The sequence below is a fragment of the Aptenodytes forsteri genome, unplaced genomic scaffold (assembly GCF_000699145.1).
Source record: "Aptenodytes forsteri isolate BGI_AS27 unplaced genomic scaffold, ASM69914v1 Scaffold15, whole genome shotgun sequence".
Lineage (NCBI taxonomy): Eukaryota > Metazoa > Chordata > Aves > Sphenisciformes > Spheniscidae > Aptenodytes > Aptenodytes forsteri.
The window spans coordinates 20,132,906-20,147,422 of record NW_008795129.1 but is presented as its reverse complement, the minus strand read 5'-3'; the positions used below and the strand labels follow the sequence as shown (position 1 = coordinate 20,147,422).

The 14,517-nt window shown below is 37.0% G+C and overlaps 1 protein-coding gene across 1 annotated transcript in view; it reads left to right on the top strand.

The window, feature by feature from the left end:
- The first annotated feature begins 41 nt into the window (after positions 1 to 41).
- RAB11FIP2 (RAB11 family interacting protein 2) overlaps positions 42 to 14,517 on the top strand; it is a 31,169-nt gene continuing 16,693 nt past the window's right edge. The window contains exons 1-3 of the mRNA XM_009277909.2: positions 42 to 569; positions 12,142 to 12,584; positions 13,294 to 13,756. Of these exons, the coding sequence (XP_009276184.1) occupies positions 217 to 569; positions 12,142 to 12,584; positions 13,294 to 13,756 (1,259 nt within the window). The 5' untranslated portion in view covers positions 42 to 216. The remainder of the gene's footprint in view (positions 570 to 12,141; positions 12,585 to 13,293; positions 13,757 to 14,517) is intronic.

Genomic DNA, 14,517 nt, shown 5'->3' with positions numbered 1-14,517 from the left:
CTGCGAGGGGACCCCGCAGCTCCCAGCCATGGAGTCGCAGGTAGGGCTGCGTGGGGAGGGGGGAACCTGAGGACTGGTGAGTGCCACCCGCGGTGGGGAGCACTGGAGGAAGGACCACGCTGAGCCGCTGACAGGTGTCTCCACCGTAAGTGCCCTTACGCAGTAACTCGAAGACTTACAGACTTAGTGTTGTTATTGCCACTGCGATCTTCAAAGATGATGTTAGCAGAGCAAGCCCAGAAGTGGTTCCCAACTCACGTGCAAGTTACGGTCCTTCAAGCCAAAGGTCTGAAGCCGAAAGGTAAAAATGGCAGCAACGATGCCTACACCATCATACAGCTGGGCAAGGAGAAGTACTCCACCTCGGTGGCCGAGAAGACCCTGGATCCCGTCTGGAAAGAAGAGGCCTCCTTCGAGCTCCCTGGATTACTCATGCAGGAGAATCCAGAAAAATACATCCTGTACCTGATTGTCATGCACAGGTCGCTGGTGGGGCTGGACAAGTTTTTGGGACAAGTGGCGATAAGTCTGAATGATATATTTGAGGACAAGCAAAGAAGGAAAACAGAGTAAGTGATGGTTGGGGTTTTTTCATTACAATTTGTATTCCTGGTACACTTGCACTTGGGGGTGGGAATAGTAGCCTTATTATCAACGTACTTTGAAATGAAATTAGGACATTTCTCTCTCCTGTGGTATGTTCAGAGCCCCTAACATATACAGTTATGTCATTGCGGTCTGACCTCTTCCAGAGAGAAGTTTACTGTAATCACAGTGGTCACCCTGCACAGGGAAGGACTGTCAATAACATTAACATTTTTTGACAAATTCTTGTGTGGAACATGAACTCATTACAGTCTGTTTTTCTAAAGATTTTTCTTCATTCTGCTCAGGGCCACGTCCCCATTCAACTCCTACCTCAATTTGAACCACGTATGAGACAGACTCTCTCGAAGCCTGGTGTTGTTCTCTTTAAAAATGTTTTCCTTCAATTGCTGCAACCAAGCATCGTTAAATATTTTATATTTATGTTTTAGTGGTCAATGAACTGTGACTTAATGAAGGCTTGCCACAGCAGCACAGTGCTTTTCTGATCCTGGTTAGTCTTAGGCCGTGATCCTGCAGGCTGCTCTGTACAGCAGGCCTCAACAGAAAAGACTGAAGAGAAATTTCTGCTGTTGTAGTAGCCTCCATCATTACCTACATAAGCCTTTGTCAAATAAAATTGCCATTTGCCAACAAATTCTGGCACTGGAATGCCTGGCACTGGAATGCAAAAAAAAAAAAAAAAAAAAAAAAAAAAAAAAAAAAAAAAAAAAAAAAAAAAAAAAAAAAAAAAAAAAAAAAAAAAAAAAAAAAAAAAAAAAAAAAAAAAAAAAAAAAAAAAAAAAAAAAAAAAAAAAAAAAAAAAAGGCATCACAGCAATTTATTAGGCTGAACTGTAAATGTATCTAACTGAGTTTTTCAACTACATTAGTAAAATTGTTTATAACTTCTAGTTAAGACATGGTTGCACAAAGATGTCTGGTACCAGTGTAATTTATCCTCCAAAGTGTATGGGAATAAACTGTAGGTGTAAGCGAACTGCAGGCATGCCTGTGACTACATGATTTGTGTTTGTTTTAGCTATGCTTGTCCCACAGAAGTAGTCCGAGAACAGCATGGAGGCCTCCAAGCTAGCTATATGTAGGCAGTGACGTATGAGTGCTGCCAGATTTTTCTGCAGTGGTTAAAAAGTTCCTGCCCCAGGTGCCTTTCCTCCTCTAGTGTCTCTTCAGTAGAGCAGAAAGGCGCCTGTGCCCAAATCTCAGCTGTTAAAATTAAAGTCTGGTATTTCATCTGTTGGTGATGGTGGGTCTATGGTAAGATGCTGGACTTTGCATCAAAGTGACTAAGAGGCTGGCATCATTTGTCTGTCGCTGACTGTGCTGGGGAGGCGTTAACCTCCAGCAGAGTGGGAGCGGGCAGTTGGAGGCGGAAATCAGTACAGCAACACCAACCAGGTCTTGTTGATCAGACAACTGTTTCTGCAAAAACCATCTCAAAACCTGGTCCTGCTTATGTGCCGTGGCTGAGGTTGAAGGAGCACCAAAGAAAAGTTAAAACTGTCTTTGCCCTGGTGTTTTGGGTTTAGGTTTTTTTTTTGTAAATAAATTTTTAGCAAAACAGTATGTTCACTAACCCTGTAATAGGGAACAACGTGTCCATGCAGAATCTTTTGTGGGTTCATGGTCTGAAGTATTATACTTTTTAATTGCTTATTTTTTTAAGGACAAACCAGTTATCTTGATGCAATACACGGTAATGCCTGTAGCCTTAGGGTCTCGACTTCTATTTACACTTGATTCAAGAAGTTTCAGTGCTCTTTAGACATGCATCTTAAATATTCTTTAATCATCAGTTGTAATTATCTTGCAAGTCATAGGCAACTACTTTAGTTTAAATACCTAGCAGCTGTACAGAAAAAAAGGTGAATGAATGAAGTAGAAACGCTGCTAACTGTAAAAACTTTGTAAGTCTGGGTAGAAATATGTATTCAGAAACTGGAGGAAAATATGTACATTATTCATGTATTACTGAGAGTAACAAAACCTCTTTTCCCTTTGGGGAACCATATGTTTTTGCAGCAATTTTAGCAAAAGTAGTATTGGAGTCTTACAAAATTATTGCAAAAATTTTTAAGTGGGATAATTAACGTAGTCCTTGTGATAGTTAAATAAACATTCAGATCTCTTCAGTATTTTTATATGAAGTTGTGCTTAGCAGGGCTTCATAGGTGTTCTTTATTTTTTCATTTCTTTCTCTGAAGTGTGAGAGAGGAACTCACGCTATATAAATGTGCAGCGGTGCTTCCCTGGACCACCGCTGAAATTACCAGGGCTCCCCGGGAATGCTGCGCTCTGCCTGCGAGCTGTGCTGCAGAGGATGGGGGCCTATGGGGAAATTTTTACAAACAGCCTAAATCCTATTTTCACAAGTTACTCGAGCATTTAAGATTGCAAATCTTACTGAAAGTTGATGGGTGTTAGGCTTCTAGAGCTGAACAGCCGTACTTGTAAAAGTCTTATATATGTGGAAAAGTGCGGATAGGCAGTTAGTGGGATTTCTGGCAGCATGTACTCACTCAATGTCGATTTAAATTCTTATGAGATAGGAGCCACTGAAACTCCAGTTTTCCTGTCGGTGTCTTTAGATGCTTAGAAACCTTAGAAAATGTCCTTTTTGAAACTCACTTTTTAAAAAATAATTGAGTCCTTAAGCGTTTAGATGTTTTTTAAAAGTTCTCAGGGTTGTCTACTTGTATGCCTTTGTGGAATGCGTGGGTGTTGTTGCTGTCTCCTTTAAGTATTAGTTGGAGATATGGATGCAGTATTTGTACGTGTATGTGGGAGGAGGGCAAACTTTCAAGAATATATTTGCAAATGCGATCTCAAACAAAATGCTCTTTCTCTTTCTCCTTTTATTAAATCCTTTCTGATACAAAATATTCCTAGTCCTGTGTTGGCAGTAAACTAAGGGTAGTATATTTGGACCCGAAGACCTTCTAGCCGTGACTATGGTGTGGGAACTGAGATACCCAGTGCCTTTCCAGACCAAGTCCAATGTCTTTATTACCAAAGCATTCTGATGGTTGAAAGCTATATTCATTGTTTCAGAAACACTAATCTGTTTTATTAAGCAATGTTTTTACTTTCAAATATGTTCAACAGGCTTGTGGTGTTATTAAATCCAGAGTTATTTTCTCATGTTGATGTAACCTTAACATTTCTTGCTTTGTTTGGGGATGAATGAGATCCAGTTATTTGATGAAGTGTCTATTGGTAATATTTCTACTTTTTAATATATTTAATAGCTTCCTCTTTCCAACACAGCTGTACATATGGTGCTCTAAGAGACAGACTCAAAAGTCACCAGGGTATTGCAAAAAAGATATTTAATATTCTGCACAATGCTGAACCCTGTCAGCAATCCCCTAGTGCTTTTTTAGTAAGGAGGTATGAGAAGTGAAGGCTACCAGCTGATTTTGAATTCCTAGGAAGACTGTGGGGTGTGTGACATTCAGATTTTTTATATATTTTTTTAATTTAATATTTTATAATTTTAAAGAAATAAATTTAAAAATTTGCTGCAGCTTCAGAAACATTATGTTAGGGAAAAATAATCCTTTTTTTTGTATAGCTTTTTTTGTTACTTGTCACACCTTACGAAAAATACTCTCTGCAGTAAAGTTTTCGGGCAGAGGCCTCATGATAGGATTTGCGTGTCTTGTGTTCTAATAAACTTGATTTCACACAATATTTAAGGAAACAAAGCAGTATATTTACTAGAATTTGATAGTGAAAATTTTGTACACACCATCATGCAATGTCCTTTCTCTTTCTTTTTGAAACCGATGATTTTTCAAATTCTTAAAAGTGAAAATTCCTAGAATGGTTAGATCCAGATGTGGCTCAGATGGTCCCTTACTAGGTCTCTTCCTGAGACCTCAGGCAAAGCATCTGCAGGATCCTAGTTCATTTTCTTTCTGTATTGGTGCAAAAGTGCCATCACACTGTGCTAACTGTAAATTTGTCTTTCTGGCATCTCTGCTGTAGTTGGAAATAGACAGGCTCTTTTTACTTCTGCTCTTTTCTCCAGAGTTGAAAACTGGGCTCCAGATGCTGAGAGATTGAACTGTTAAAAAACATTCAGTAAAAAAAGCTTGGGAGATACTGCTTTATTGGAAGTATATTTAGCATAAGTTTTCAGATCTTAGATTTCTGACATGGTTTTATTTTTTGTAGTAAAATCCTGTGGGTTTTTTTTTAATTCATCCTGAGAAATACATGACAAGTTTTTTTGGTCTGCTGTTGCAGAAAACATATACTTCCTTTGCTCTTGCCGTTTAAATGTAAATGATGATCAATGAATGTGTTGTTTTAAAGCATATATATGTTTTTGTAATAATTTCAATTCAGTTATAAATTCATAGTTGCCTTAATACTGCTGATAATCTGACAATGCGTAACATCAAAACAAATTTTTGAATTATCATGGAATAAAAATCAGTTACTGACGTCTTAATTTGCTAAAGTATTTTTCAGTAGTTTTTCTTAATGACTGTGCTTAGTTTCTTTTTCTCCTGTGTGCTAAATGAACGCATCAATAGAAGAACAAATTTCTGTTAGCTTTCACCATGATGTTACTTACTTCATTGACATTTGCTTCATGCTTGTTGTTCTCTAATTCCACACTATTTATTGTCCATTCCTTTATTAGCTTTCCTGGAGAGCTAATGTTGTTATACCTTCAGCTGATTTAAGATGCAACACTTGTCTGGAATGTTATAAATTTGAGGGGGGGCAGGCGATGGTAGAGTTATTATTTCTTAGGGAGATTTTGCTGGAGAAGACATTTTTTATTTGTGACTTAATTCCCCTTTTCCCTGGTTTCTATAATAGCTCAACAGTTACACAGACACACACACACACACACCCCAAATTGCAGCAGTGTTGTAAAATTGCTTATGTGGGCATAATAGAGTGAAGGAATCTTGGCCTTATCTAAGGCGCTTCTCCTCTGCTTACAATGATCATATAAAATAGTCAGAACCAGCTTCTAAGCAAACAAACAAGCAAAAAGAATTAATGATTGACCATGATCAAGACCCCTGTGTTGTAAGCACTTATGCTTTAGTGCTGCTGAGCTTCCTGAAAGATACATAATTGTGTGACTTCCTCCAAATTAATGTTAATTCCTTCCTTCTTGGCAGCCTCCCTCTTGGATATGGACAGGTTCCCCCTTCGACTGCCTCTGCCCTGTCCTCTGTCTCATCTGTAGCAGCATAAGCAAGAGGCAGGCGCTCGAGTAGGCGGCTTCAAATGCAACTTGAATAATGAACAAGCAAACAACCACTAATAAACAGATAGTATGATTGTCGAGGGCTCAGTGCTTGTTAACGGATAGTGCCTTTTTAAAAATAATACTACAAAACATAACACATTCTAAACATTATTTACTATTTTTGAGTCTTAAATTTAGTTTAAACCAGAAAAATGCATTTTAGGTGATAAAACTAAATAGTAGTGGAAATGGCAGGCTGTAACAGAAATTGTCAAAATGTTGTGGTTAAAGTAAGAGAAAAAACTTGTTCCACTCTAGTCAAAAGTGGAAAGAGTAGTAACTACTAAATTTGTTAAAGGTGCAGTAATAATGAGCATCCTGGAGGATCCATATGGATTTGTGCTGTTGCTTTTGTGGTACCACTCAGTAAATGTAAAAAAAAAAAGAAGGAAAGTTAGTAGTGAGGAACAGAAGAGAAAGATGGTTATGGGGGAAAACAAAAAGTTGCGCCCAGTTGTAGCTTTATGGGATTATAGCAATATTTTCAAATTATCTAGTAATATTCCCAGCATTTACATTTTGACAACAAATGCAAGCACATCCTCTGAATAAGTCATAATTCTGAGTCAGAGTCTGAGTACCATCTGGATTGAAATACTTCTCCATTTTCTGTACACACACACATACATGCTTGCACACACACACCCAACTGAAATGACTGGCCTTAATTCTCATACATTCAGTTGTTTTGTTTCTAAAATAAAAGTTTTCACACATAGTCTTTAGCCAAAATAATAAGTAAACTAAGGCCACTTAATTCCTTTGATTCCAGTTGATGTTAGCTAACCCCTTAGTAAGGGTGTTGGGATATGTGTCAGTTCCCATATGTTTTGTGGTGTTACGATGTCACTCTGTAATATTTATTTTTAAACTCTACTTTGTATATCTCATTTCAGTTGGCTTCCAGAAAGTAATAGTATTCATCTTTGTGAATGTCATCACTTATTTTAATAAATAATCTGTTTTCTTCTTCATTTCCCCTCATATACTATGTAGTCTGTGCTCAGCCCCTTGCCTTAATTTTCCTACTTACTGACTTTTGGGGCAGTCTTTCGGTATGGTATTTGAGTGATTTATCACAAAACATACTTCTGCATTTTTCAAAGTGCACTTGCTGCTAATGAACATGTTAGACGGTTTTGGGCTTTGGATGTTGGTTTTTATCCATTAGCTGTGGACGTTTATGTTAGTGGGTTTTTGTAAAGCAAGTTTCTTCACTGCATCTAGCTTGAACATAGTAATCTAAGATGAAGAAGTACGTCTCTCCCGTGACAGCTGATGGATGTGTTCTAATCATTGGGATTTTTATGGTCTTTTATAGGGGTAGTTTTAGAAGTACCTGCTGGTGTAGAAAATTCTGCTCATCACTGCAGATTAAAGTTGCTTAGCAGATCAGGATGCTGATTTTACGTGTAAAATCAAGGTTAGAAGCCTTGTGGATGCTGTAATGATTATGTGGCTTTTTGCAGAATTCCTTCAGTAATTTGTGAATTAAAATCAAGATTTTGCAAAAATCTTTGGATGCGATCTAATGATTTCAGCAAAGCAAACTTAGATCAGCTCAATAGGTATTTACTGGTAGAGTGAAGGCAGAGTGGCATATTTGAGAAGCAGCAGAATGAGTGGGAAAATTCCTTTAGTACTTTCCATCTTCAGCACTGGCAAGAAGACATAGTCAGAAGGTCATCTGTCATGCACAGGTTGAATGTGCTGGCTAGAAGACTTCTAATGCCTGTTGAAATTGGTAGACAAGTGTCCCAGTGGTTTTGGAGGCTGTTAAATTTTTAAGTATATAGTTAAAATTACACAGTGGTTTTTATTACCCATACTGTTACTATTTTTCTTACCCATACTGTCAACCTATTCTGCTCACTGTTACATGGTGAGCAGAACAGGTTGAGTGATGCTTCTTCAAAGAAGAGAGAGGGCTAAGACTTAGAACTGTCAAATTCCACGGCAGATTTGGAGGCTAAGACATGACGACATCAGCTTCCTGCTATTAGGAGAAGAGAAACAAGATACTTTTTTCAAAATACTTGTTGAACACAGGATGAAGGGTGCAATGAGAATAGTATAGATAAGCAAAAGTGAGTTGGAAAACCAAGTTAATGGGAAAAAACTGAAAACAGAAAAAGGGGAGGAAAAGAACAGTTGAAGAAATTGTTTTGCAAATGTAAGTATGTTTGTAGATCACTAGCTATTTAGATGGAATAGGCAGGCCAGAATTTTGTAACTTGCTCATTTATAGTAACTTATTTCAGTTTTCTCTTTCACTCTTCCTGTCTATCTTTACTAAGGTAAAGGGTTCAGTACTGCTAATACTACACAATTTACTTTACTAGTATGCAGAAGATGGTTATTGTCTTTCTTAGAAATAAGGGAGTTTTCTTTTTCCTCCCCTAATTGTAGGTATGGCTAAAATTGAGTAATTTTGTCATGGTTGGAAAATAGCCATGTTTCTTCAGATAGGACTTTAGTTTTTCAGGGCTGACTGGTCAGCAGGGTTTTTCCTATTCGGCCTTGAACGTTGATCTTCTCTTTATGTGTTCAAAAAAACTGTCAGCATACAGAGTGGCAATTTATATAATACTTACAAAATAAAAATTATCAGAAACCTGTGCAAGACAGGCGAAGCCCATTAGCGCACTCAAAAACAGATGAGAAAAAGAAGCAAGTGTTGTTCTGATGGAAACCATAGGGGAAAAGTCGAAATTAGAGGGTGTATGGAGGAGGTTGTCCTACAGAACATTTGAAGGTGAGAGCAAGAAGTATGAATGTGATTCAGAAGGCAATAGGGTTTCCTTTGAAGTTGGGAAAATTTGCCAGACTTTGTACAAGGTCTGTTTAAATAAAGACTGTCTGCAAGACTGGATGTAATATTTGGTTATTAAATAAAAGGGCATCTGCTCTCATAAAAGCCACCCTGTTTTGTTCGTGTATGTTATTGGCTATTTTCCTACTTTGTACAGGCTTTCTATAGAATAAGCTCATGGCAGCCTGACAAATGGAGCATTTATTGTGGCTAAAAGTACTGTAAACAAAACCAAAATAGCAAGTTTTATTGGCTTTTATAATACATTGCAATTTTTTAAGATGGCAGTGGTATAGTGGAATTTAGTATTTTAGGACCCAAATGTTGTTATCTGAAAACAGTGGACTTCATTTTCCAATTCTTTTTTTCTATTATGTACAGTGCTGTTTTTTCTATTTGTTGCTCACGCCCATGTGTTGTAGAAACAGATTCTAATAAGAAACATTTACGGACTCAGTTGCTCATTCACGTGCAGCTCCACACAAATGCATTGCCTGCATTTGTTCTCATCTGTTTAAGAAGTAATTATTTGTCTTTGAATTCGAAGAAAATAATGATTTGAGTCTGCTTCTCATATTGTCTTGTTATGAGCTGAAGCATATGGAACCTTCCTTATAACTAAAACAAGATAAACTCTCCAAGGTAACAAGGAAGCCTCCTTGAAATGCCTATGAAAATTAAATATCTGTGTTTTATACAAAGATTTGATCCAGCAATCATTATTCAAATAGGAATTCCACTGAAGTCCAGAGGAATTTTGCTGGAGTAAAGAGTTTATGATTAAATTCTATTGGAATCAGTGGTAGTGTTGAACCTGGTCCCGGCAGGTATGAGGTCCAGTCCCTTATGCCGTTGTGTTCTCTTCTTAGGGTAAGGAGAGTTTCTTTGTTTTCCCAGCTGAACTTATTTTTAGTGTCAAGTTCTTCAAAGTCTACTTTGAAAACGTATGTAGAAGCTGCAAAGGCAATGTATTAGTTGTGTGCTGGAATTCTCTCCTTCAAACCTGATGAATGTCAAAATAATGCGTAGGTATGCCAGTAGCAGGTGAATACTGATAGTGACACAGAGTAGTTGTTGATTCATGATAAGAATGTCAATAGTTGAGGTAAATTAAGTTTTAAAAGAAAAGGCTTTCTTCCACACAGCAAAAGCTTAAGAATGTATGTCTTGATATTGTTCTAAAACAAGTAAGCAAGTATCATACATCAGTTTAAAGTTTCGCTAATTCCCAAGTAGAAACATAGGAAAATTCAGCAATCTTATCAGAGATACAGTATTAATGTTTGAAACCTGTGAGGGGAGGGAAAGAGGGAGAAGTGGAATATGTTTTCTTACAGCGTAGGCTGTGCCATTAAATTTGAATGTCAAAAAGTGAGGCCCTCTCTGCCTATTAAGCCTCTTAAAACACTCATAAGCCTTATTTATATTTATGTTTAGTGTCTGTCTAAGGGATCATGGTGAGGACTTTCTCAGTTTCAGGGTGGTTTTTGGTTTGGGGGTTTTTTTTCTGCATAGGCAAGATCTGTCTGAGCAAGGGCTTGCTCATTATGGCTGTGTATTCTTTTTATTTTTTTAAGAGTATATATTAACATACTTTCTTTTAAAGAAGAGTTTTAAAGAAAGTAGGCTATCTTGTCTTCCAGTTTTTGCGATATTCTATATCACAAAAAAGATTTACTCTTGGTTCTCTTGTGTACGTTTTCTGTAACGACTGTATAGATGACTTAAAGAATTTCTGGAATCAGTTACCAAGAAGTGAAACTTTATTAACTAAAGGAAAAATGATCCATCTTCTTCAGACACATAACATATTTCAGGTTTTGCATTTCATTTAAAACACACAAATGAAGTTCTCTCGCAACAGAAGAAAAACTTTCTTCCTAAAGGTTTAATTGTCCTTCTACCGGTTTGAACTTCTGGATCTACTGGTCTGGATTCATATTGTCCAGTGCTGGGATAGAGAAGATCTGATATTTCTTAATTATTCTGGTTTAGTATGGGATGTAAAACCTTTTGGACATCACAAAACAACAAAAGAAGTCATAATTCTCTTTATCCTTTCATTATTTTTCTGGTGGGTCACTTTTACACGTATTTTCTCAACTCAGAAAATAGTATCTCTGCCTGAAAATTTGATTTCAGCTGTCACCTTTAAAAATATTTATGAAATCTGAAAGGAAATAGAGGGTTATTTTTCTCCTTTCCTGACCTTGTTTTGTATATTTGGCAGTATTGAATAATATATGTGTAACTGCACAGATGCTGATAGGCATCTTGATCATGCTGATAGGCAATTTCATTTCTTAGTCTCCAGTTCAAAAGTTACTTCACTGTGATACTGCACTGTTCTGTTAGCATGTGTGCATGCATTTCTCCTGTCAGTGGGTTTAGAGCACTTCTTTGGAGCTGGCGGGTCTGAAATATGCTCTTGTGCCCTTTTTGAAATAGGAAAAGTCTATTAATGATGGGTGTGGAGAAGGGATTGTCTGTCAGTCATTCATTTAGGTGAAGGAAGATTGAGCCATAATTCTGCAGATGTTTCCATGGGACAATGGAGCACAATAGGGAATGAATAAGACGGTTGGATAATGATAAAGCCTTTATTGGACCCGGCAAAGAAGCACACTTGGCTTTTTGAAACAGATGATCACACCTTTGATCTCTTTTCAAGGAGTAGGGGTTTATGTCATGGTTCCAAAGCCTGTGGAAATATTTCTGAAGTTAATCCTATTGGTGACCTGCAAAAGAAGGGACGACTGTTAGATACACCTACGCACTCGCTGTTCTGCCGCTGGTGCTCGTGGAGTTACCGTCAACATTAGTAGGGGTTGCAGCTGCAGAACCAAAATGACAGTTGACTATTCAGGGGTCTCAGATATTTCTTTGCTAGTGCTAGTGCAGTTGACATAAATCTTAACCAGTGGTTAGAAGGAAGGGACAGAGGGGAAAAATGTCAGCTAGTGTATAAACCTGAGCAAAATCGAAGGAGAAAAGGTTACTAGATGAAATATTTGCCACATAGTATACATTCAGGTAATATACATCACTGCTAAATGAAGGCCACTTGAAAAATATCAAGTGTTCTTTTAAATAGCAAAATAAAATGTATTTGTATTTATAATTAACATTAGATACAAATTGTCCTTTGTAAGCAGATGTGAGCCCATTAGCTATGATGAAGTTTTGTAAGATTCCACAGAGTTGACTTTGGTTCTCAAAACAGGTGAAGAGTGCAAAGAGCTTCGTGCTTGCTTAGTTATTAAGTTTTCTCCTCAAAAACAAATACAGAGAAAAAAGTGTTTCAATACAGGAATGTTTTAATTTTTGGTATGGAATTTGGTTTTCATATTTTAAATTATACTAGCCAGATACATTAACCAACTAACCAGAGTTCAATGACTAGCCTCCAGAAAACACAACTGAACTTGCTCTTTTTCTCCTTTAAGGTGGTTTCACCTAGAGTCCAGACAAGGGAAGAGAACTAAAGACAGAGGAGAAATAAAGGTCAATATTCAGTTTATGAGGAATAACATGACAGCAAGTATGTTTGATTTGTCAATGAAGGACAAAACCAAATCCCCTTTTGCGAAACTAAAAGACAAAATGAAGGGTCGGAAAAACGATGGGACGTTTTCGGATACATCCTCTGCAATCATCCCAAGTACTCACATACCTGATGCAAACATTGAGGTATGTAGTGGTGAAGTACAAATGAAATCAAAACCAAAAAAACCTTTCCTTTTGGGACCTCAGCGGCTATCCTCAGCTCATTCGATGTCAGATTTAACGGGATCGCATGTCTCCTCAGAAAAAATGAAATCCAGCACAGTTGGCTACTCTCATCTTTTCAGGCGTCAGCTAGAATCTTTTGGTTCAGTTGATGAAGGTGGTAAGTAAAAGTCATGACCTTTATAATTACAGTTCACTGCTATTAGAGCATGCAAAAGTCTTGTTTCTTTAGTATATGAAACAATTACAAGACCAAAAAGTTAAGAATTATTGCTGGCCTATTTTTTTTTCACTTCCATTAGTTGGTGGTAACTCATAATTGCTGTTTCTGAGCATAAGAAATTACTTATATTGGTCATAAGGTATGGTAATTTAGCATTTTTCTTCTTATGTCCTCATTTGAGAGTATGTTGTAGTGAAGTATTGCATTCTAAAGGGAACTCTAGGCAAAATAGAGTCTTGTGAAAAATAAAAGTCTGTTTAAAGAGTTGAAAACTATCACCAAAGTTTTAAGCCTGATTTATACAAAGAACTAAGAGTACTTTGCGTTGTTCAAAGTTATTATGCGGCAATAGACTACTGTCGCTTTCTGGAATGGCACACTAGTCGTAGCTGTCTTCTTTGTGGAACTTAGGTTTCACACAGGAAACAAAAATTTGCTGTAGTGTCTATCCATAAACATTTCTGAACCACAAAGTCAAGGCCACAGCTGTTAATTTTTTTTTTTAAATAGCTTGGTTACTCAGCAGTGTTTTGAACTGAGACTCAATTGCAAAGCTTCTAGACCTAAGGTAAAATGGGTTCTCTGCATGTCATGAACTATGATATAGTGTCTCATTGATAATATACTAATGACAGATTGTTTGCAGGGAGTCTAAAATCTCCACATAGAAGGACATTAAGTGTTGATACTTCTAAAATGAACCAGCTTGACAGCACAGTTGATGAAACTGCACTTGAAGCACAAAATGACCCATTTACCAATGTGAGTGCTTCGTTACCCCAAAAATTTGCTACACTGCCAAGACAGAAGAATCCGTTTGAAGAAAGCCCAGCAACATGGGATCAAAACATAAGTCTGTTTTCCAAACCTGTCGAAATCAGAAAAGAAATTAAAAAAGAGAAAAAAGAGAAAGTTAGTCTTTTTGAAAGAGTGACTGGAAAAAAAGATAGCAAGAGGTCAGATAAACTTAGCAATGGGGGATCAGACAGTTCTACTGACTTGAAATCACCTAGTGCGTTTGGTGAAACTCATCAGGAGAGTTTTGATTATGATTCGACTAATCCATTTATGACAAACTTCAAGCCTTCAAGCATGTTGCCATCTTCAAGGTAGGTTTTTGCTGTATTTTGATCTGATATCTTGCACATGTTATATAAATGAAAATGTGAAGTGTTGAGGAACAAAATCTTTGTGCTTTATATACGTTTATATCATTGCTTATCTGTTTCTAAGTAAAAGTTATGAACTTTTTATATAGTTTGATCTTTTCTTACTTCATTTTGAAGTTATATTACTAATATGTACTGTGAATGTTCTTGTGTACTTGCGTTTGTGGAAGACCTTGTTCGTGCTTCAGAATGGGTTCTTCCTGAAAGTCTTCTGCTTTCACTGAACACTCATTGCTAACTATTACACTGCCCTTAGTCAAGGTTTTAGAGGGAAAGATTTCAAGCCTAAGGGAAAGATGAAATTGAATAAATAAAAGGGTGAAGAAAATGTGAGTAATGAAAAACAATCCTATGGATGTCACCATTTGGGAAAAAAATGGATTTAGATTCTGTATGTTAAAGCACAAGAATTGAAGACCATTCTGTTTCTAAATGGGAGCACCCACATGGGCACTTACCACGCTTGAATTCATTTGGCTCACTGTAGCTTTGCTGAGTTCTTACGTATTTGCACAAGACAGCAGTTTATGTGTGAATTAAGTTACAGGGGCTGATAAGAAACTTTGATTTAAATAATCCATTTTAACCTTTGTTTGTCTATCAACAAGTAACTTGTTTTCCTTAAAAAAAAAAAGCATATCCCACAGTTTGTTTCCTTTCTGGCTTTTGCTTGCTAGTGAGGAAAATATATTCTCTTTATA